The following is a 24,157-nucleotide window of genomic DNA, read 5'->3' as shown; positions in this document are numbered from 1 at the left end:
CTCATTCCGCAGTGCCTAACAACTCTCATTCCGTAGTGCCTAACAGCTCTCATTCCGTAGTGCCTAACAACTCTCATCGCACAGTGCCTAATAACTCTCATTCCGCAGTGCCTAACAACTCTCATCGCGCAGTGCCTAACAACTCTCATTCCGCAGTGCCTAACAACTCTCATCGCGCAGTGCCTAACAACTCTCATCGCACAGTGCCTAACAACTCTCATCGCGCAGTGCCTAACAACTCTCATCGCGCAGTGCCTAACAACTCTCATTCCGCAGTGCCCAACAACCTCATTCCGCAGTGCCTAACAACTCTCATCGCACAGTGCCTAACAACTCTCATTCCGCAGTGCCTAACAACTCTCATCGCGCAGTGCCTAACAACTCTCATTCCGCAGTGCCCAACAACCTCATTCCGCAGTGCCTAACAACTCTCATCGCACAGTGCCTAACAACTCTCATTCCGCAGTGCCTAACAACTCTCATCGCGCAGTGCCTAACAACTCTCATTCTGCAGTGCTCTAACAACTCTCATCTCGGAGTAAAAATACGTGTATAGGACTCTTAGTGAAACGCAGTGAAACTACTCTTACCGCGCGCGCAGTGCAATGACTCTCATCGCGAAATGCGACGATTCTGATTGCGCAGTGAAACTACTCTCTTCGCGCAGCGTAATATGGTATGAATAGAACACCATACGATAGAGTGAGGAACCATGGGTGGTGTGCAACGTTTGGCCTCAAAACCAGCCGTAAATGCCCTTCGAGTATGAATGGCATATCAAAAGCTCTTTCACGAAGTTCTTTGGAAACGAAGTCAGCAGCATAATACCTATTAAGTCAGAGGACAAACAAACCATAGAATCACCAAGGCCGCGGACGCACAAATCCTTAACTGAATGACCTTTTGAATTATGGAATGACTGTTACTTGCGGCTTTTTACGCCTGCATGGTTTAAATTTTATCCAAGACAAGAATTCTTACACATGCAATTATGCAGTATTCACGCACAGTTAAAGCATTCCTGACCGTGTTTATTAACAATAAGTTAAGGTTAACTTCCACAACTATAGTTTCATAAAAACTAACAATTTGAACTCCTTCAACTGATTAGAATACGTCCGACCATCATCGATACCCAAGGAGAATGTTGCTCTCAAAGCATTCGCAAGAATGAATTTGAGAATTCGTCACATGTACCAGGTTTAAATCAATCTCATACTGGACAATACAGTATGACTAACAAAAGGCTCCTTCCAGTTAGAAACGTGTTCCCTTTTCTTCACCACTAGGTACCAAGGATACGTGGCTTAGGTATGGTTTCACATATTAACTGCTTGTGCCAGAAAAGGGGCATTTTACCACCAAGTGCCACAATAAGCCATTTACGAGTTACACTTGAATAAAATCTGGTGCACTGAGTTATCTGACTGTACATAAACATTACGATTTGAATTCCCCAGACTACAGATAAAGTTGCTATACCTCTCGTGATTCGGGGCAAGCTTTTGCATAGCGACGATCATCTCTGGAATGGACTGGTTCCTCTGTGCCCTTCTTATCCGCTGATAACAGTGTATTGTTGCAAGGCGTCTCTTGTGCAACTAAGCAAAAGCTTGCCCCGTGGTTTTATTAAGGAGAATTGAAGTTGTTATGTTCACGTGAATTTAAAGAACTCAGTGTACCAGATTTGGGTCAAAGGTAACTCGCAAAAGGCTTATTGCGTCGCTACTTCACGAACTACTCAATAAAATAATTCAGAAATTATGTTGGAAGTATTCTTTTGGAGACAACAGCAAAGTTTGTTTCATTTTTTCGGCTATTGTGTAAGTTCTTGTTAAAGCTGTATAAGAAAAGAGCTCGACTATTAGATCCATATATTTAACATGATATAGGCCTAGTCAAAGATGATCTGAACAGATTGAAGGGACAACGAATACACAAAGTTAAAACTTCCCTTATCACAATTCAAACCATACATATTCCATCTTAACTAAAAATCTGGTTAACTTCACTTTCGTCAGTGAAACTATATACCCTGTGGCGGTGTGGTTGTTTCCCCGGGCCTAACTTTCAGTTTGAGGATAAAGTCTGAAACCGGTTGGGGTCTCGACTCCAGCCCAAATTCGGGTTCCTCCTCGGTCCAGAGATCACTCGAAGCGACTTCAAGGCTAAGGTGTTGGCGGAAATATACCACCGGTATCTGTGATGCTCTCTGCCAATTAGACGATACACAACAAGAAGGACACCTGACAATAAAATTGCCGATAACCTCAACAACAATGTAATTTATTCAGACATTCAACAAATAAATAATTGATTAAACGATTAGGGATAATTTGTATTGGGTAAGCTTTATTACAACCTATTGTTTTGCGTGGTCTTGAGGAGAGGCTATTAGCAATACACTGGTAATATCGCACTGCGTCGCGCCAATCAGCAACGCACTGACTACTGTCGCCACATAAACTATCAGCATTGGTACACGAGACCAACTACCAACGCCGGACCCAAGTAGTATTGCACATCTCAATGTTGCACTGCCTAAACAACATTGCATTGCATAGCCCAGTGTCACTATAGTACGAAGCTGTGTTAGGGACACGGTGAAATTTTTCTTTTCTTTTCTCCTTAAGCTAACTCGTACCTACGACTTGTATGTCGTACGTACGACTTCTATCTCGTACGTACGATTTATATCTCGTACGTACTACTTATGAATCATAACTCGTACGTACGAGGTAGAAGTCGTACGTACGAGATAGAAGTCGTACGTACGAGTTATGATTAATAAGTCGTACCTACGAGATATAAATGTACGTACGAGATAGAAGTTGTACGTACGGGACAGAAGTCGTACGTACGAGATTTAAGTCGTACGTGCGACATACAAGTCGTACGTATGAGTTGGCTCAAGGAGAAGAGAATTTCTTTTTTAACCATGCCCCGAATACAGCTTCGTACGATAGCGATAAGTCCCGCATGCTCCAAGCACCATGGCACCGTGGGCCCAGCCAAAATCTGCTATAATTCACTCGCAAGTGAACGGCAGGACCGTACAACCTGTGTAATGCTACACGGAGAGAGTCTGCCCGCGCCTAGCATATAGCAGCATACGCAACGCGCTATACACTATAAACCACATTATTATGCACAACAAAAGTTACGAAAGTTCGTACACTTTCCGTTACATACCTGTGAAATGTCTCATGCCTGTGGGACAGTAAGATTATTAAATCCACCAGCTGCGATGGTTTGCCGCAAGAAATCCAGGTACTTTGAAACCCTGGTGTAGATACCCGGAGACTCCGGCGCTCCACACTCGGCACTCCCGCTGCTCGTTATCCCTACCAGCTTCCATCGATTACCGACACTGAGACACATCAAAGGTCCTCCACTATCACCCTTAACGAAAAAAGTATTTCATTGAAAAGTCTTTCCATGTTGTTGGTGACACAAGACTACCGCATTTACTGCACGTCATTCTGAGCAAGCGCAATACAAATCAATCTTAGTTACGTAGTTGAAATATAAACCCACAAAATGAAGTTTAATAAAGAAGTTGAAAACGGGATAAATTTGGAAGCAATGAAATGATGTTTTACATAATACATTCAAGATGATCCGTCCATCGCAAATACAACTAGATGTGTTTTTAATCAATATTATTACAATTATAATGACTAACACAATTTATCGATCGAGCAATTGAAAAAAAACGCCAAACAATACCAAATAGAATCCTACCTGACAGGTGTCGATGCCTCCTTCGGTAACTCCAGCACACAACTGATTCTTCGAAACAAGATGAGGACTATTAGACTGGTCCTGACAAATATCTTGGGGCACTAAAGGTAACCTGGCCTCTTGCAGGTCATACGACACAGCACCTAAACAATACAACAGCACGTGTTTTCTCTCAATCGATGTCATGCTTGGGACACTCAAGTCAAAGATTTTCTTGAGCACATGGAGGTTTGGTTCCTTAAACAACCACCTTCTAATCACGTTTTCCTTAAGACATTATCCATTCCATTTTCTCACCTTCAACACATTCATTCTAAACCACGGACACGATTTTAAGCCAGGACACTGCAAATTTTGTACTTTTTGGAGACGCGCCCAAAAATGATACCAAATAACTGTATAAAGCATTTCATGTAAATGTACACCTACCAAGTAATTTGTTTGCATGTACTGTTATTCATGTTATTCACTGTTATTCATGTTTCTTACATCGAAAATGTTTTTACTCATGGAAGCTTACATCAAAGTGGAGTTTTAATGAAAAATAAAATGAGACAGAATATATGAAACAAAGAAAAGAATACAATACCTCCAGCACTGGTGTGCCCCCAGCCAGCAATGTAGCATGTATCGAAGACAAGCGTCTCATTTTGTTCAGTGTTTAGACAGGCTGGTCGAATTGCGCCGCTGAATTTAACGGGAGATTCCAACTTCACGAGAGCTATGTCGTTGTCCAGATTTACCGGATCGTAGAAGGGATGCGGGAACACTGTTTCCACCATAATATCTCGGCGACTGGCTGGGTTTCCGTGGAGATTTGTTGATCCCAACACGATGCGGTCGACGGAGCCTCTGTTACGAAGTGAATGGTCAGCAGTGGAGTTAATCGGCATGTTCAGGGAGGGGGGACGAGCTGCCCTCTCCTAAATGTAGTCCTGTTTTCTTCTTCTTCTTTTTTTAGGAATTGAGAGTGTTAACACTTTCAGAATGATACTACCACCTTTTGGAAGTGGGGTGATGAGAATTCTTTTATGGATGAAAAAATTGGGCCGTTGGTTGTAGAAAAAAATCCTACTTTCCCCTCTCTGGACCCAAAACCTGGGTACGTCCCTTTTATTGTAAGAATCAGATAATGTATTTCGATTTCGACATTTAGTCGGTAGATACATGTATGTTCCAATGCATTTTAAGATAAACACTTTGTTTTAAACATGCAGCAACTGAAATTACTGCAACTGGCAAAACTCTGTTTACTACGGAAGCGTATTGCCGCCAACCCAAAAATATTGTGACTCGTTTCAACAACTTATTATCTCGTTTAAACGACAGTTATCTCGTTTAAACGAGTTAGTATCTAGTTTGAACGATATAACTTTACCTCGTCTAAACGACCTATATGCAGATATCTCGTTTAAACGAGATAACTATGTCGTTTAAAAGAGATAAAATATTTGTTCTCGTTTGCAGCAATACGCTTTCGTATTTTAACAATGACCACTTCGGCAGAAAGAAGGAATATGCAGTGTGATATTATCAATATCCAGCACTTACAAGCAATGTGCCGCTGTAACCGCCCATCGATTAGTTATCAGCGTCGCCCCACATCTATGCTCTGAATATTCATCGCGTAAAGATCCAATCCAAGGCCAGGTTTCAATGTTGGTATCCACCCCTCCTACGATTCGAGATAGTGGATTGTTTTGTGACGACACACCTGGTCTAGTTCCGCAGGTTCCGGTGTGTAATAAGTCTGCCAAAGAAAAGGAGTGTTCAATCGCTGATAAAAGTTGATTGAACTTGTTGTTGGCTTTCGAATTTGCGTTTTGTTAAGAAGAAAAAATTGATCGACGTTAATTTGATTAATTTTTCAAAATGAACAACTTCTTGCATAATTATGAAAGAAAAATTATGTTATCAGATCAATTCACGGCTTTCATAGCTGACATTTCTAAATGAGGCATCATTCTATCTTATTTTGCATCTGTCAATTTTCTGTGCAGATATTACAACATATGATAATTTGCTCGAATAATGAGTTCGATTTGTGAGAATTAATCAAGTGTTCAAAATTCATACATCTAAAACTGACAACAGCACTTTCCCAAATGTCTCTAATGAAGCGAATTAAAAGGGAATAAGCCAACCTTCTTCGTTGAAGACACAAGTAGTGCTTTCACCCAGCTCTCCATTAGGCAACAAATCACACGAAAACCTATCCACAGTCGCGATGGGAGCAAAACAGACCAGCACTTTTTCCTCGCAGAAGTGTCTGCACACTGTCGCTGTTGGGTTTAACCGCGGACATTCGGGAAAGAGAAGCATACAGACAGCCAGTCTAACCGATGCAGTGCAGTTATCAAGGTATAAGTACGGCTCCAGGGCGGCATACTTGGCAAAGGCATCTTCCAAGGTGTCAACATGATCATTCGGAAAGTACGTCCTGTTGTACGGCAAAACGCCGGCGCAGGCCGAGTGGCTAATGCCAGTGCAGTAGACTACGGTATGAAAAAAGATACTCCAAGCAAGCATCAGTTGTCAAAATTGTGCATGCGTTACAAGGACATGCATGTATCACAATTTAAAAGTTACACTGTCACGGCCGGTACAACATGATGTTTGAAGATTTTCACCGACCAAGGCTGTTTGAATTGAGAAAGCGTGACGTGACGTACCTAGCGAAACATTAAATAATGCATTGGTGTTAACATTATAACAAAAGCCTATGGGTACCTACATAGGTATATCCAATCGTAAGGAAAAGCATTTCTAACTTTGACAACGATTCTGAAGCAAATAAACAATACAAGTAGCATAGCTTGAGTATTGCACGGTGTATACTCTGGTGTTACACTGATGTTAATTAAACAATTGGCATTGTGAGAGGACCTCAACCAGTCCAGGGTGTTAAAATAACACTACAGTTTTTACGGTGTACATACGTTCATTGCATTCAGTTCCTTCATCTGAGAAGTCCCTACACTCCGCAAGACCATTGCACAATGTATCCGATCCGCCCACACAAACTCCACTGTTGCAACGAAATTCCTCCTGGTCGCATTCTGGGAGTAAAGGCATCAATCAATTAGATCAATACATTAATTATTTCCTATCTGAGATGGTCTGTAATTTAAATGAGGGCGGATCAAAAGGTTCTGCCACTTATCGCATTATTTCTGATGATACATCTCAAAATTTACAGTCACATTCGCTTCCCTTGACTTCCCTACGCCTTTGTATTGTCATCCGTCCACTTCTTAAAGCATTGGCAGAATGGTCCTCATCTCTGAATGAACGGCTGGTGAGGTCGTTCATCCTTGATTAAAACACCCCAGCAAGCTTAGACCTGATTTGGGGAGAAGAAACCAGGAGTTGCAATGAGCCAATTCGGGTGTGGAAGGATGTTCCATCAAATGGATACCATTTTTCTTTGAGGTAAATGTCCAGGTGAGGCAGGCTTTGTGAAGGCTTGCATTGCTTGCGATATACAGCTGAACAAGGCACCATCTTCGAGTCAGTGCTGTTGGCTACTCTGGATGACTCTTCATAAAATCGGGGTGATGTAATATGTGCCCGACAAAGATAAAGTCACTGCCACACCTACAGAAGTTGAGGACGAGGATAAAGCGATGTGCAGGAGTCGAAGGAAGCTACTTCGAAGGAATGCAACCGTAATATTTCACATTTTATGTGTACCATTGGAATATGGGTCAAGTGGCAGAACTTTTTGATCCGCTCTCGTAATTACTACTTCACAGAGGCGTGACTATCAAGTTTCACCTCCCTTAGAGAATTATTAGGTTAAAATTATTACCAAAACATTAAATCTGCGACAACTCATTAATTTTGCTATAAATGTAAATAGATTTTATTTATATAACAAAGTGCATTAAGTAACACCTTCAATAAAAACGACGTCTATTCAAAAATTGTTTCTTTTTTTCTGACGTGTTTAAACGAATATTTCAGCATCGCAATAAAATTTAGACTTTTAGAATATTTCTGCAGGCAGAAATCAAGTTTAATTGTGCATATATAATCGTAAGAAGGACACTGCAATAAATCGATAATGTTAATTGAACTAAAAATTCTAAATTAACTAACTCACCACATTCTTTCTCGTCGGTGTCATCGGGACAATTCCTAAAACCGTCACAAGCATCTTCCACCATGTATACATACGGAGCAGCATCGCATTTGATATAATCTACATGGGAAGACAATTTATGAACGCTAATTCTCAGCTTCCAGCTCCGTAAAAATCGTAATGATTTCTGTTTCAAAATCAATAATTCAATATACCCGTTTAGCATTTGTTCCCATGAGACCCTTGTATCCCAGAGATAAATCAATTACCGTTTTTGTTAACAGCACGCACACTAAAGTTGAAGCCTGTGCCATGTGTGTGAAAATGGCTCAAGAAAACCACCTCGAGTTCATGACTCTCGAATGCCATCCGTAATCCCTGGCCCAAACTCTCGTGCATCCAGATCACTAATCGTCTGGACCCATTCTCTACTTCGAAAATCCCAACAGCATCTGGAACCGGGACGTCAAAGTGCACGACGTCGAAGACACAGCTGGTGCCGGAAGGGCCAGAGATAAACCATCGGCAGTCCTCGTAGGGCGTGTATGTGAACGGGAATCGTGGAGATGTGATCGTAACGAGTTGGTTGAAGTCTAAGCTGAAATTGTATCGCCTCCCTTGACAGACTAAACAAATACTTTCATTATAAGCCTGTATCTATTTATTAGTCTTTAACACAACTTTCCAATGCAATTTGACAAATCAGCATGTAAGCAAGTACAAGTGTATCCAATCGATATTTTAGTCGAGTCAGTCACAGATGGTTCACAAGACCAGTCGTACGTAAAGAAAGTAAACAATGGTGAAGCAATGTTCAAGCTCTTGTGCAACGCAGTTCAAAGTTGCGACTTGACTCAAGATTGAATGACTTGCACTGGACTTTTCAGAGCCATGTGATGGACTCGACGGCTACAATGACAGTAAGGTAGAAAATAAGGGTAAGTATCCTGTATTCAATATCAAAGCAAGTCCCTGACATTACACGACAGTGCTATAAGATAATCAACGACAATCCCAAAGATTTCAGTGAAAAATATCTGAAACTGTCAGCTAGAACGGTTGAGCACTGTCCTGATGTTCAGAATCCAAAAAACTCCTTTATGTAAATACAACATTTGAAAAGAAACACAATTTTAAAAATAATTAGTTACCTGGGCCGTTGAAGCAGTTGTTTTCATCGGAGTTATCATCACAGTGCTGGATTTCATCACAGACATTGATGGCCCGAATGCATAGATCATCAGACAGGCAAGCGAACTCGGTGTGCATACAGGGCCCTGGAAGGGGAAAACAGAAAATGGCAAGAATGGAGAGAGGAATTTGGTAGTTTAGGTTATTTCATCCAGTTAAAACATAAATTTCATTGGAGCATCTGCTTTTTATTCTGACATGGTTTACATTACTACTGATGTTAAAATAGATTGAGAATTTAGATATCTTAACCTACCACGTTGCGTAGGCGATACTGAGAGAGGTGTCTCACGATTCAGTGAATTACTTGTAGTTTGTGGATGAATGGGTGGATCTGTTAATATTTCTGCGGTCAAAGTGAGCGAAGGCTGATCTGGTGGTGGAGGTAGTGTCGTAGCGAATTCACTAATTGAATCGATGGGAAAATCAGTTGCCAGTGGTTGCATGGACGAAGATACGTTGCGATGAGTTGTTGAAGCAGCTGATGGATCAGGATCAGACGTTGTTGATAAAGTCGCGGTGGAGCCATTGAACATATGCAAAGTTGCCTCTGGTGTCTGAAAGGTTGCTAAGGCGACGGCAGGGTTAATCAAAAGAGCTGAAACAGTCATGTTCAATACAACTCAACTCATACAACAGTTATTCTGTTTTGACAATGGCTGGGAAAGTTGGCATTCACATCAAAACTGAGAAGTCTGCTAAAACAGTTTGTGACCAAAAATAGTTTGCTTCTCCAAATAGTGTCTGGTATGCACATCAGAATGTGTCGTCTTACAATAAACATTTTTGAATGTTCTACAATGTGCTGTTTTACATCAAGTCACCTAATTTACTGCAAAATATAACCACAACCGTGACAGATGCATACGCTTAGAGCTAGGCAGCATTTGTTTGTTGATGCTGTGTGAAATAAAGTATTTGGTGGGCTAACTGTTTTATCTTCGGCTTCCACGCTTGAACCTAATTTGCCTGCGTAAACACGCGACTAATAAATTACAAACTGTAAATTGATGCTGCCTATATGCGATCAGTATGTGTGCGACCAAATGCTGACCACCGCTAGCAGTTCGTGGAACGTATATTTTGCCATCGACTGTAGAGTGCAAAAGTGTTGACATAACACCACGCTGAGCAATACATGTGTTCTGTACCGTAATACTTACCGGTGCCTGCGAAGCTCGATTCCAGGAAGATGGCTAGCCCAGAGATCAGTAGAATGGCACTGACAGTCAAAATGAAAAGCGCCAAGCAGACGAACAATTTCCTCCTCGTGTGAGGTTCGTCTTTTGGTGGGGCGCCATCCCTATCTCCAGCCAGGACTTCCAACCGTGTTTCTTTCTTTCTGTGGGGGTGACCTTCACGGATATCGTTCACATCCATGCCATCGTTATACACGCCCTCGTATATTTGGTCAGCAAGTCAAGTTTTCATTCAGTATCCGTAAAAAAAAGAAAGAAATTACAACGTCCAGGCAAGATTTAGTATTATTTGCCAGGGGCGTAAATCCCAGGGGTTGGGGCTTATCCCCCCCCCGGCCACACTTTTTTGACAGGGGGTAGCTGTTGGGCCGCCTCGCTTTTTCCTGGGGAGATTTTCAGGAGGGTTTCGAGGTAATTTTCCATTTTCCCAACGATCAACAGCATCAAATTGTAATGCAAGGGGGAGTCGGAAGCTTGAAAAACACCTTTTTAATAGAAGATCATGGGGTTAGTATGTACGTAAGGCATACATGTGTAACATGAATAGCGCCCCCAATGTGATTCTTTATTTAGGTCATCCCCATTTTTCCAAGCCCCAGGAACAGATTTACGCCATTGTCATTTGCCCAGATAATTGAAACTCAAATAACACAACAAATTTATGAGCTGTGATTCTCATTGTCTCAACATCCAGCATGGTGTCCCACAAGGCTCATTCTGGGGGCAAGTTCTTTTCGTACATTTGATTTGATTTGATTTAATCTAATTTGATTTATTTCCAACAGTGTCTTTAGTATCGGAATTCAAATTGCTATGTTTATGTACAATCATATTACTCAATGTTCCAGATTTTATTCAAATGTAACTCACAAAAGGCTTATTGCACATTAAAATCTTAAGTACAAACACGCTTTTTCAAGATGAATTTTTTTTTTTTTTTTTTTGCGTTGGGGAGATGTTAATTTTATATAACAGGTTTTGCCCTTACCCAACGTATATTAATAAGCACTGTATGCGGCAAGCTCGGTGGTCGAGTGGTTAAGACATCTGCACTAGTAAGCAGGAGGTCGTGGGTTCGAGTCCCACCCGAGTAAGCTTGTGAGGTTTTTTTTCGCAAGCTCTCGGACAAGCACTGAGCAAACAGTGCTTATTAATATACGTTGGGTAAGGGCAAAACCTGTTATATAAAATACAAACACGCTAAAAGACTTTTTTCCCATCACACCATAGAGGAATAGGAGTTCCACGATCATATATTACGTCATACTTTACTTTGGTTCATGAAAAACATGCGTATACTGTAGTTACAGTTCCTTCCCTTCACCTGGACCATCATGTACTCTGTAGGTTCACGGTCCTCGTACGTGAAATCGAAGTCTTCCGTGGGTAGATTTCGCATTGAAGGTTCACAAATGAGTTCTCTCCCATTATTTTTCACAGCTTCAGTCTTTCCCTTGTTCATGTAGATTCTTAGCCACCAGATAATACTTTTCCTTTGTGCACGCATCAGTTTGTGTTCAGCCCTTACTGTGTCTTTACTGTCCGTCCTTGCTCGGTATTGTTACCGTCTCAACGAGTTGCTTATTACAAACGCCCGGAGTTCTATCTTTCCTTTGGTAATGTAGGGCCTATATCTATTTTGATTTCTTACGTACCTGTTTTCCATAAAGTTTGATACATTTTCCAAAAGAGTGCGGAATAAATGTTTTTATGAACAGAATATTCTGTGCAGTATACAACAAAAAAGGTTGCCAATTTGACTTCACTATCACAGTGTAATATATGTCTCCCACCATTAGCGCACAAAATGGCGATTAATTGAGAGGCGGTTTAGAATTTACAAAAACATCACCTCCAAGCAAAATCAGTTCACTTTGTACTTACCGAATTTCGGGCGCGCGACCGTTCATCTCCTTGTGGGAAGCTGTCGCCCATCTTTCCAGACAATTATGAACAAACAGGCCAACGTACATCACCCACAAACCACCTGTAGCTTACCAGTGCAAGCAAGTTCTGTCTCCTTATTCTGTACATCATTTGCAACGGGCGCCGCAACTTCCCGGCTCATTTCGTCGGACATAACAGCTTTGTTTCGAAAACACAAACCAATCCACAATGTCCGTCCATCAGGACTGGAAAACGCAATAATAGCCAAGTGCATTATTAGGACCCATGTTCTAATTACGTGAGGCCTTTTGTGTGGCCAGATCAGCGAGGTAGCTGCCCTTACATGTTTCAAGATTAATTAACAACGGACTTTCTATACGCCCGCGTTCCAAGGATATCCTGCGAAGGTTATACCGAGCGCTGGGAATGAAAAGTGGATAGCAAGTATGAACAGGAATGGAAAACGCTATGGAAATGTAGTGCTATTGACAAAGAATGTTATATTAGAAAATATTGGGCAGTGAAAAGGCTTGAATTTTCAACCAAGTTAAAGTTCTTCCTTCAACCATCAGGCAACGTGGTAATCCTGGTTTGTTTGAGCCTAGAGACTTTCGCCAAGCGTTGTGTATCCGTCAAATCGCTCTCGGGGTGCGGCGATTTTTTGTGTCCGTGAAAGTGGAACCCATGAACCAGGGGCGTAAATCCCGGGGGATGGGGCTGTATATCCCCCACTTTTTGTTAGGGGTATGAGCTATTGAACCAAATGAGTCCTATGGTTTTCAACCCCACCCCACTAACCTTTCTCAAATTCCATGGCCGGGCACCCCCCCCCCCAATTTCCAGCACAACTTTACGCCACTGGCATGAGCGCATCGTCTCCGTAACGCACCCAGAATCGTACACGTGGGAAAGACGCCTTCAGTGTAACATAATTATGCGGTCCATCCTCCGCTTTGTAGGGCATGATAGTGGTTTTTCAACAGACATAAAGAACATCCAGAAAAGTAAACAATTGGCTTATTTTCTTTACTTTCTCTGCGGCATATTTAATGACCTTCTAGAAATGCTATATTGCTATACATTGGAAGAATAGAATATTTCATATAAATACTTATTTTCAGAATACACAATACCAAGAGTAATGCTTAAGAACCAATAAGCTCCAAAATAGGCTGGCAAATTCTAGAAAATTAATTTACTGTGTGACGCCATAATGTGCACAGCCTCTCTGATGTTTTCCGTCACTGTATAAATACTAAGCATTATTTTGAATAGACAGCTGAGCGTAAATTTCAAGCGCAGTTCTCAAACGTTTTCATTAAAAACGCATTTTATCCGCCAATGACACGCAGTATCATTGACGGCAGCGTCTTTTGCTTGAATACATCGGCATAAGTTTACATGTTGTCAAATTACTTGTTCGTTATGGCGTTTACCCTTAGCTTGCCACCCGCTGCGACTTAACATGAGGCTGTGAAGTGGCCAAGGATATGTGCGTAAACGATAACAGCCCCACAGTCATAAAATACAGTTATGGAAAATATTTCTTGAAATACGACGTTCAAGGCTCAAATATTCAAGTATGATTCATACGTTTGCCTCTGCACTCTTTCTCTTAACTGAGTCATACACGTATTGGGTTTTTGAAGTCGTGTATTTTTTGCTGCAATTAAATCGTACTTCTTTTATTCTACTTCGAGCTCTTTCAACATGAAATTAAATTATTTAGTTTATATCTTTACCTGACAGGAATTCAAACAAATACTTGACGATTTGTCTACTGAGAGTATTGAAAAATTGCTTTGGAAAATTGCATAGTTTGTTCAGTGTTATGTACATTGTGCTGGTGGCTTTTGCGACACTTTAGATTTTATATTCTCTTACGTTAACAGAAGCATATAAAAAGCTCTTGATTAAAATATCGCACTAATATTTCATGCATTTACAAAACTTTACATATACCGAAATGATATTTAAATTTACAAAATACACCACAAAATATTTTTAGGGCTTAAATGCTTGACAATGCAATGATCAAGAACTGAGTGTAGCACGTCCAATGCGTGAAATTCTATGTTATCCGCTGATAAAAGATATCAAGGCAATTTGAACAGTTTCTTAAATTGCTAATAGACTGAAGCCTTGTGTTAAATATAAGAATCAATGAACGGCAGAACGAAGAAGGGAAATTTAGCCAGCGAATCCTGCGGTGGATTCAAAAGCCACACAGGGTGGGTTATAAATAATAATATCAGCCATTTCCAAGATCATCACGAATACATGATAAAATAGGGAAGTGTTGACGCCGTTGACAGGAGTCATGGTCTTTGTCTCTACACCATAATAATGACAGGACGCGCGAGCGACTTTCCTGTTTCTCTGTCACAAGGCCAAGTTTGCATTGGGTGAGCAAATGACAGTTACTAGGCATTTCAGACATCTAGTAAGGTTTCAGGACAATCTATGAATCTCATCAAATAAATACCAGCTCTTAAGGCCTATTCTTTTCGAGCGTAACGCCAGGAATCATTTGTACACGTGAAATAGAAAATGTTGGTAAAATTCAGTGATGCCTTAATTTGCCTTAACGTTTCATGCTCGTGCTGAGAATGGAAATAAATGACGCTGTACACAAAGGAATGTGTCATCACAGACACGTTAACGGTCACAGTACTTGAACATCTACAAAGCTAACTAAAAACTATATAAATTGTTACCTATACATGTATAATTCACATATAAAGGGCTGACTGCAGAATTAAATAAAATGTAAAGAAAACTAGTCTTCAATTACTGAGTTGCATGATGTGTTAGATTAAACTTCAGGTTTTGCTGCCATTTCATTTCACTGAAAAGCAAAATGTTCACTTCTTTATCTGAATAAGATTGGATGTTAAAATGCTTGGTTTATAAGAAGCACCAACAAAGGTGTTTCTAAGGACTGCCCTTTTGTGACACGTTGCGCATCTTGAAGTTTCAAAACACCACTGCCACAAAACTGATAACGCTGATGATACGAAACAAGTAGCCTCAGAAATAAGGAACAATATCTCAGCGATGCCCATTCCGTTTGGCATCAAACACTGCCAACAACGACAGTAACCTTTGTTTAAGTTAAAAAATCACTTGTATTGCATAGGAAAAGATGGAAGCTCTTAAGAAAGCCATGTTTAATGCACTTAAAATTGGCCCAATTACATTAAACTGTGAACTTTGGGGCTATAGGTGTGCAGTGAAATACCTTTTAGAAAGTGCACAGAATTTCAGGATGAAAATCCAATGTTGCCTTTGTTGATGAAACCTTGCAAACTTCGGGCCCTGTTTTTTAACCAGAAGACGACCTTGTCTTCAGATGAGTATTTCGGCACTCTCTTCGTCCGACTCTTCACTGCTGTTGGTCTGAATCCAACGGCCGATGGACATGGCAAAAGCAGCAACCCATCTTCAAATTGAAAAAAAAAAATTCTGCATCATTTCACTAAAAGTAGGATTTTTCTTGTCTAGCCATTGCTTTACACAATCAACACTTGATGCATAGAAACCAAGAGCCTCAATAGTTTGAAATCTTCTGGTTGGGGAAGAAAAGTCTGACATTCACACAATTACCCACTGGCGTACCTTTTGTCAGTTTCGACGATCACTGCACTGGACACATAATTTCTCACGCATAGCCCCACCCCCCCAAACAAATAAACACAACAGGAGCGCTATCCTGTTTAAAAAGGATCAACTGATGTAGATTTTAACTGCCGATTCAATGTCGGATGTTTTAATCGGAACATCGGCTGATGTCCGATCTGATCTGATGTTTTTACCGACAACCACTGAAACGTAACCTTAACAGGATGAAGGCCTACTAACAACGCAGTTTACACATTACCGGTAATAGGATTAGTTTTGGGCCTTCACAGTCACTGTTGAGAGAATAAATCGCATGATATCGATGTAACCGATCACACAAACCCACGTGGTGCTTATACATGTACATGCACAATAGACACAGCACCTTGGGCTGAATCACGGTAGCCTTTGGTCAAGGCGTGCATGGCACCGCTGCACCATTGCGTTGGTGTCTTCGTTGTGCATGCCAACGGCAGAGGTGCTAGTCTTGGTCAAGACGTTGTTGTGTTATTGATACGCAAGAAGGCGCTCACTAACCACAACTAGCCACTTGCTGGCGTGGCTTGTTGTGGTTCGTGCGTTCCAGCTAATCGTCTTGTAAAAGCCCTCTCGTGTATCAATAACACAACAACGTCTTGACCAAGACTACAGAGGGGCATGTCAGGTGTTCAGGTAGCCACGTGTGCCTTGAATAAAGGCTATCACTTGCGGGCTACCTTTAGACCACTCACCCACCACCTTGTGCGTGGTGCCACACATGGTATAGTTCCCTGGCTGTTTTAATGACTGTCAATGAAAACACTATACACGTACATGGACTGCTCCTTGGGGCCGCGTTCCGTGTGTTGAGTTGTTGCGGCATAGGTCGCGCAGGTGCAATTTTCAGGGCTACTTTACGTGGGTTTAACCATGGTGTAACTGTTCATTTATCACACCAAATGAAAAAAATACAGTTGGAATTCATGCTCAAATAAAAAATAGGAGTTTTTTGTTTGCCAAAACTGAGTGCAGAGTTTGTTCCTTTCTTCAATTTAACATCGGCACACGTATTTCAGCAAGGAAGGTCAAATTTTGCTGATCCGATGTTTTGCCAATGTTGCCAATCCGGTCATCGGTTGATCCCCAAATGAAATCACCGCCCGACTGATCTGTAACAGTTAAGCTGACAGTTCCCTCACAAGAAGTCAAGAGGCCAGATGTCGAACATGGCTTACCGTTTTCGGTCGGTTTCGTGATCCGCAAAAAAATAGAAGACTCTGAGGTCATCACTGGGAGGCTTCAAGACCAACCCAAACTTCTTACCGCCGATTTCAGTCTCCTGGATACTGTAACCATGGAAATGGGCCACGCCTGTAAACAAAAATGACATGTAGACACTTGATTGGGAGGCTTGATCTCATCCACCCAATACTATCCATTGGATGCTGCGTGAGATAAGCAATACCACAATTACCCTTCAAAACATAGAGGGGGGTGTTAGGGGGTCAGAATTCACCCCCCCTTTCCCCACACATTTTCTCCGATATCGCTCCAATGCATTTTCTTCACACACCTAGCCATCAGAATTTTTTTTTTAGTAATGTCTCGTGGCTACTTTGAACCAATTTGAGGAAATCGGACATATCACTCTTGTGCAAAGCGCCATGTGCCAAGACAGAATAGTTAAAACTGTATAATTTTTCCACTGGCATGCTCAAAGCACTTGGGCCAGCACATAATGGGCCATGAATTTCAAAGGACTGTGAGAACCAAACCCATGTTGTACTGGTAGTGAGTATCTTATATCACGAGTATCATGTACGTCGAGTTTAAGAAACAGGAAACCTTCCCCAGTGACTGACCCAGAGCATGATGGGCATCCATGTCTTTGTAGTAGTACAAGCAGGCATCCTTCAGTACACAAAACCTTCTCTTCCAGCTCTTCCTGATGGCGCCCAGCTTGTTCAAGAATCCATGGCAGTCCGGGTTGCGGATGGACAGGGCCGGGAGGCCCACATTGTGGGTGCTGATGTCCAGCCAGATGTCCGATGTGTTCTGGGTTTTGGCCGCTTCAGTTATACTCTTGGCCCACCTGTCCGTGAAGATAAATTAGGGTCAGTACACTTGTTCACCAGTTGCTTCACCAGATAAAATCTATTTAGTCAGTGTCTTCAGCAAACTTGATACATAACAGCACATTCAGTATCCCAAAATACCACATACCAAGAGGGCTGTGTTGGTAAGAGTTGCACAGAGATATACAGATATGAAACAATGCACCTTCTGTCATGCAATTGGATCTCAACTTGACTGAGTCTGTAAACCGGTACATTGTACTCAAGTTAGCACATGTACCTGCTTCAGCTCAGTCACTGAGAAAGTGATGTTCAGATCCCACATTAGTCAACTTTATACACGAGTGTTCAACCAAGTATTTCTCCCTGTTATCTAACAATGCTATCCATTACTGCAGATGTACATGTATAAATGCCTCTGACAGTATTACAGTCTCTGACAGCTCACACAACAGTGTGATAGTAGCAGTCCTCCCAGGCGAAGGGATTCATCAACTTTCCTAGTGGTCAACAGCCTGTCAAGAGACCAGTTTTAACAGCTGATAAACACCGTCTGGCTTTGCACCACCAAGTGCTGTACGCGCCATGCCTATCTCCAGATAAGGAGATTGTTTGTGACTGCATGTACCAGCAAGAGGAACATACCATTAACATAGCTAGATGGGTGTTCGAAAAAATTGAAATAAAACTTTTAACAAATCATTGGAAATTTGTGATGTTTAAACTTGTTTTGATATTCTGACTCAAACGGTATTTAGGAATGGGAATGTGCGTGCTTGGCTGGTCTTAAACTGATGGCTTAGGAGACGATGCCCTCGCCTGACGCTCGAAAATTTACCACATCCATTCTCCTGATGGCCTGTACACTTTAAACACATCCTGCCGGGGGCATGTATAAATGTTGATTCTGATGGACTGGAGTATTTTTCATTTTTTTCTGTTTTCAAAATTCTTTAAAAATTCATTTCGATATGAATTTACAAGAAACTTACACCCAAACGAAGGAATGTCTGGTTTCTACTCTAATCTGACAGACATCTGTTGACGCCAGAGTATTTCAGCCAGGCCTGCCACCTTGTAAAAAGAGCCCAGATTGTGCGGTGTTATGTAATTTTCTTTTGTTCCCAAAACTGGCACAGTGCTCTGCTGACGTCTTTTCAACAGGGGCCAGATTAGCAAGCAGCAGCACTGTGTGGCTCATCGCTGCGGTGGTGGAGCATTTTTGTCCCGTGGTAATCTGCTCCCACTGAATGCCCCCCAAACAGTGGTATACTGCTTCAAAAGACGCTGTATTATCTCCACTATTGACACTGAAAAAATGTTCGTAATTCCCAGCAAGACCAGTTCCCTTTGTCTGATGTTGGACAACCCGGCTGTACATTTAAAGAAAACGTGCTCAAAGCCAGGCTACCCGGCAGTAAGTGGTTAAGACTGGCCAAGCACATATTTATTCCCTTAATAATGCACTGCAGTGTACAGTACCTGCTCATTTCATCTTCTGTAGCCGTGTAGAAGTAATAGGTCCTCGCTTTGCACTTGGTCAATTTGAAGGCAAAAGGTTTGCCGACATCTCTGGCTTTCATGACAGTGTAGTTACTGAGGACGATAGCACCTAAAGGTTCCACATCCTAGGATAAGGATAACCAAGGGTAACCAAGCACACGTGAAGTACAGGACAAAAATGAAACTGACAATTACTTTGACTCAGATACGGAGCACAACATCTTTTAGCAATGTGTCAAGCTTGCAAGGTAGTGCTCCCACTGGGATTTAGCTCTACGAAGTGTAACGGTGGCCTCGAAAATCCAGCAAAACCTGAGAAATTGTTATGGGTGGATTTTCAAGGATCTGGGAAGATACCGTGCACGATATGGGGCCGATGGGTACCCCCACATGTCCAATCCCTATACACACTCTAGACTATTGTTACCTAACACATCCCGCTAGAAGTCTGTAAAGAATTCCTGAGATTCCGATCAAACAATGACCAACACAAAGGTGTGGGGGGGAGTTCTTTCCGCCCCATATCTTGCATCATACAGTATGTCTGGAAGGTTGGGGTCAATATATGCAAATCTAAAATGTCAGAAATTGTGTATTAACCATCACGGCACCAGCACCAATCCACAACATGGACATTAATCCCTGCTGTGGTTCCTTGGACAAGTAACACAGAAGGAATTCTGTTGGAGTTTTAAGTACCTAAGAAAGCCCTGTAATGCTATCAAGTATATTTTTTCAAAAAAGTGAAGTATGTTTTTCCAAGTTTGTTTTATGAGATATTTTTTCCAGTTTGTTGGAGACACATACTCTCCCGTTTCTTCTTATGAGATCTGCATTTAGAACCATGGTTCCTATATTTGGAAACAAATTGTTTTTACAAGATATATTTTTCTGACTTAATTTTTTTTTCCAGAAATAAATTTAAACCTGAAAATATAAATCTCCTGAAAAATTAACTTGAAAAAGTATATCTTATAAAAGCAAACTTCATCAAAAATATATTTTGTAACAGCAATTCATTTCGAAAATAATGTAACACTGTTTTTAAATATAGATCTCATGAGAACTGTAGAATACATGTCTGAAATAAACAAACAAAACAACCCTAGGAAAAAAATATATCTTGTGGAAACAAAGTTGGAAAAATATATATGTACATGTATCTCAACAAAAAAAACATACTTTGCTCTTTGAAAATAAATACTTCATGGCACTACAGAACTTTCATACTAACCAGAGAACTTTGTGACACTTTATATCCCAGTATTTTGTGCAGCAACGAATCATGTTGGTTCAAGCGATAAATACTAAACGCTGTTGAAAGTTACTTATCCAAGAGCCAGGACTTACGTCTTCAGTTTTGTAGTAGTAGAGGCAGTTGTCGTATTTGAGCACAAACCATCTCTTCTTCCAGGTACGGATCATGCCAGCACCTCCTAGCTTGTGCAAGTAACCACACATCACCGGCTTCTCAGCGTAGAGATTGAGAGTATTACAGACGTTAGTGCCAACAACAAGATCAAGTGGGTCATGGCCTGGTTGAACAGCAAAGACAGAAGAAAAAATGCTCAATTAGTTGGACATTTTCTTTAATTATCTCTCGGTTCTTGTATTGAAGTGTGCGTGTACAGATCAAAGTGTTTTCAAAATATTTCAGTTGGATAAATGAGACTTCTTCTTTGGGATTTCAATTTCCACTTCAGTGAATCGCCTTGAAGAAAAAAGAGCAATCCAGATTGAAATCCTAAATCTCAAATCTAGAATTAACAAGTATAATACATGCATCCTTCCTCACACATCCAAGGCAAATCAACACTATGTAAACCAACTATGTAAAGTACAGACAAGTGTTAACTTTTCACGCAGCAAATAAACACAAACCATAACGGCCAAAACAAAAACGAGGAAGAAATCAAGCCAATTTCTTTCTCATTAAACAAAGACACATCATGCACATGTACATGTATGGTTTGCTTTGGAATTGAAGGTACAACCAGTAATCAAGAGCAGGATCTTCAACTGGCCGACCTGCTTGAGAGGCAAACATTCAGAGACTAGTGTCGTAATTATTCTCAAACTTTAAAGACCAACTCCAATGATGTTAACAGACTGAAACCAATTTAGAAGAGCCAAATCTAATAAAAGTGGCACATCTCAATATCTCCCTCGCAATACATATTCTTGTGTTAATAAAAACACACTTTTTCCAGCGAGTCCAGTCCAGTACTGTAAAAAGGGATGTGTCGTCACGACTCATTAGCATCTAATGAATATTAATTTCTGTGATGTATTACCGTGTAGAGGAAATACCACAGTGTGTATGCTTTAGGCATGCATAGCACGCATAGCCATGGACAACAGCACGACCTTGAAGAATACTCTCATTCTTCAGAAACTTGAAGAATTTCAAGCCCAGTTCTTTTGCAGAATTTCTAGTAAGTCCACCAAGACGAAGAAAGAGCATTTTCTCTTTTCCGTCGAGAGCTTGTGCTCCTTTCATGAAGAAAGGAGCACAAACTCTCGACGGAAAAGAGATAATGCAGCACAGTAGACCCGGTACACAGATCGATCCCCGGTACGCAGTGCACGCACATGTAGCTCCATGTTCATGTTCATGTACGTTTGCAGTGGAACCAGTCGCGGACACCAGTTGAAATCTTTTCTGTGGTATTACATGATACAAATTTTGTTTCTCAACAGCACTGCTAGCAGTCAGATTGTGGAAATTTTTCATAAAACAGTTCAAAAGTTTTGGCAAAATGACAAAAAATACAGACACAATACAGACTTGATTTGGTAATGAATATATGATTTACTACACTTTACACAATAATAGTTTATTTTCAAAACTTTGGAGTTGGTCTTTAATAGCATACGTGTAGACATGCTTACCACTCATTGCTAAACGTACAACGTGGGAGTGGGGAGCTTGCCTGACATCATGGCCGTTGACCTTCAGCAACATGTCCCCGACTCGTAGGCCTGACTGCTCCGCTGCACCACCTACAGTACATGCAACAATCAAACATCAACTCCTAACAGCTGGCTTTACGGGTCACACCGTGACAGCTGTTCTGTCGCCTAGTCTGAAAATGTGGCATTAACCCTAACCATGCTAAACCCAACAAGGTTATGCAGGATTTCAACGGTCCCCAGGGGGTTATTAATATTCACATCACCCAAATGCCAAACGGCGCACATCTGCCCCAAACAGGAAAGCTTACACTGATCAAAGGTAAAATCACATCAACAGGCCAAATTCATAATCCTTGCTACCCACTCCACAAAGTAATAAACCAATCTCATTTTCCCTACAACTTCCACGGATGGCCCAAGTTGGCAGAAGTATCACCTTTCGGTTGCTTTCTTGATCTTACCTCAGATTGGCTGACATTTGTCTCATCAACTTAAAATAGGGTTGCATGTTCATTTAGTATTTAGTAGTACTTCTGTCATTGTCTGGTGTCCTGATAGCTGCATGAGATTTGTAACACTTTGTGAATTATACTTTTGTAACGAAGTTTTAGCAGCCACTTGGAAGTAAAATACAACTGGCATCAAAAGGACAGAGACTCTATACGTCCTGAATACTTCTGCATGTCCTATGATTGATTAAAGTGTCTGCTCAACATCTAAGCAGCAGAGTGTGTGAAAAGTCATCTAAAAATGAAACAGATTTGTGTTTAAATACTGACCTTTATCTACATCGGTGACCACCACTGGTCGGCTGTACTGAATGCGAAACCCAAACATGTTGTCCACCTTCTTAATTGTGACCTTCCTCTCCCGTGCTGGTGAGGGGGTTGAAATGAAGGATTTTTGAATCGGGAAGACAGGGAGATTTTACCAGTAAGATGTGATTAATAATCAGCCTTGAATATTTCACGAAGGCAGGTGGTTTCTGTAATCCTGGATTTGTCTCTGCAAACCACAGTTGTTTGCAGCATTAAGGGGGATGTGTCATCGAGGGTTTTTCAGAGCGCGTATGTAGTGATCGCATCTGATTTCTGTGGATTTACTGCAGGTTTTTGTAAAGTTCATGTCATGCAAACTCGAGCACCGTCCTGAAATTTGGCAATCAGTTGTATTGAAATGTCGCATGGGATTAATATGTTAAAGGGCATGGCTAACATTCCACTACACGTTGAAATAAACTTCCGTTTAGAAGCAATGTTTGACAGAAAAGCTAAGTTGCTGTTGGTGATCTGAATGGTTATTTGACCTTATGCTTCTTGCATTTCATGAAGTGTCAAGAAATGACAAGCTCTACATGTAACCATCTCTGTCACAAAAACTGCAATACACATTAAGCAGTGGAAGTTACCAAATCTATTAAGTCCCAAAATTGTTAAAAAAAACTGCAGCACAACTAACAGTGTCACTGAACAGGCCATGACGGTCACAGCAAAGTCACCGTCTTGTGAAATAAGCCACTGATCACACAGGTAATAAACATGTGAATTCAAAGTGGCTCCTTAAGGTCAAATGTAGACAAACATGTATTCCTGGTGATAACCGCACCCATGTTCAGTGTGATCTCAACGGCTCTCATGCAGCGCAATCCACGTAACAATTTTAGTACACAGCTCGCAGAAAGCCCAGCGCCGCTTCTGAAACTAAATGACACACAAAAACAAATGACACTTCTACCTACCGATGAGGGACAGCCTTTGGTAGTCTATCGCCGATGTCTTCCGGTGGACCCGCCGGTAGGCCAGGCTTTGGTACTTCGTCCGGAATTCACTCTCTGATGTGGTCGTCGTCACTGACTCTCTGCCCTCCTCGGCTCGGTCAAAGTGGGACTCTTCATTTGCTCCAGGGGAGCTGTTCACTTCAGCTACTGGCAAGAACAATCACTCAAGATCTGCTCAAGT

The 24,157-nt window shown here is 41.3% G+C and overlaps 2 protein-coding genes across 10 annotated transcripts in view; both read right to left on the bottom strand.

The window, feature by feature from the left end:
* Window positions 1-437: 437 nt before the first annotated feature.
* On the bottom strand, window positions 438-12,295 carry LOC110975322 (enteropeptidase-like). The gene is made up of 13 exons (XM_022227716.2): window positions 12,103-12,295; window positions 10,183-10,417; window positions 9,276-9,587; window positions 8,980-9,105; window positions 8,098-8,454; window positions 7,850-7,948; window positions 6,684-6,803; window positions 5,889-6,239; window positions 5,296-5,494; window positions 4,334-4,596; window positions 3,745-3,887; window positions 3,193-3,402; window positions 438-2,212 (listed from the first exon to the last, which is right to left on the bottom strand). Exons 1-12 carry the CDS (start codon window positions 12,151-12,153, stop codon window positions 3,205-3,207), a joined length of 2,454 nt encoding a protein of 817 aa, XP_022083408.2. The 5' UTR covers window positions 12,154-12,295; the 3' UTR covers window positions 438-2,212; window positions 3,193-3,204.
* An 827-nt stretch (window positions 12,296-13,122) lies between these two features.
* The window catches only part of LOC110975307 (uncharacterized), a 46,195-nt gene continuing 35,160 nt past the window's right edge, over window positions 13,123-24,157 (bottom strand). For 8 of the 9 annotated variants that reach the window (XM_022227689.2, XM_087132728.1, XM_087132732.1 and 5 more), the window contains 8 exons: window positions 23,938-24,123; window positions 22,979-23,074; window positions 22,176-22,286; window positions 20,634-20,818; window positions 19,263-19,408; window positions 17,568-17,797; window positions 16,941-17,076; window positions 13,123-15,547 (listed from right to left, as the gene is read on the bottom strand). In XM_022227689.2, coding sequence (XP_022083381.2) covers window positions 15,454-15,547; window positions 16,941-17,076; window positions 17,568-17,797; window positions 19,263-19,408; window positions 20,634-20,818; window positions 22,176-22,286; window positions 22,979-23,074; window positions 23,938-24,123 — 1,184 coding nt within the window. In that variant the 3' untranslated portion in view covers window positions 13,123-15,453. The remainder of the gene's footprint in view (window positions 15,548-16,940; window positions 17,077-17,567; window positions 17,798-19,262; window positions 19,409-20,633; window positions 20,819-22,175; window positions 22,287-22,978; window positions 23,075-23,937; window positions 24,124-24,157) is intronic. The other variant, XM_087132729.1, reaches the window with a different exon arrangement.

Source organism: Acanthaster planci, linkage group LG02 (assembly GCF_054643075.1).
Source record: "Acanthaster planci isolate LZ-2023a linkage group LG02, COTS_SCS, whole genome shotgun sequence".
Lineage (NCBI taxonomy): Eukaryota > Metazoa > Echinodermata > Asteroidea > Valvatida > Acanthasteridae > Acanthaster > Acanthaster planci.
Note: the sequence above shows the minus strand (reverse complement) of the source record. Positions and strands in the feature narration are given on the sequence as shown.

What these genes read in the sequence shown, in the direction of transcription:
- LOC110975322 (XM_022227716.2), bottom strand. Translation starts at nt 12,153, where the DNA reads ATGGGCGACAGCTTCCCACAAGGAGATGAACGGTCGCGCGCCCGAAAT. An exon ending in ATCGAGCTTCGCAGGCACCG is followed by an intron (nt 9,588 to 10,182) that starts GTAAGTATTACG and finishes CCGTCGCCTTAG; the next exon opens with CAACCTTTCAGACACCAGAG. An exon ending in AGGAACTGAATGCAATGAAC is followed by an intron (nt 6,240 to 6,683) that starts GTATGTACACCG and finishes TTCATACCGTAG; the next exon opens with TCTACTGCACTGGCATTAGC.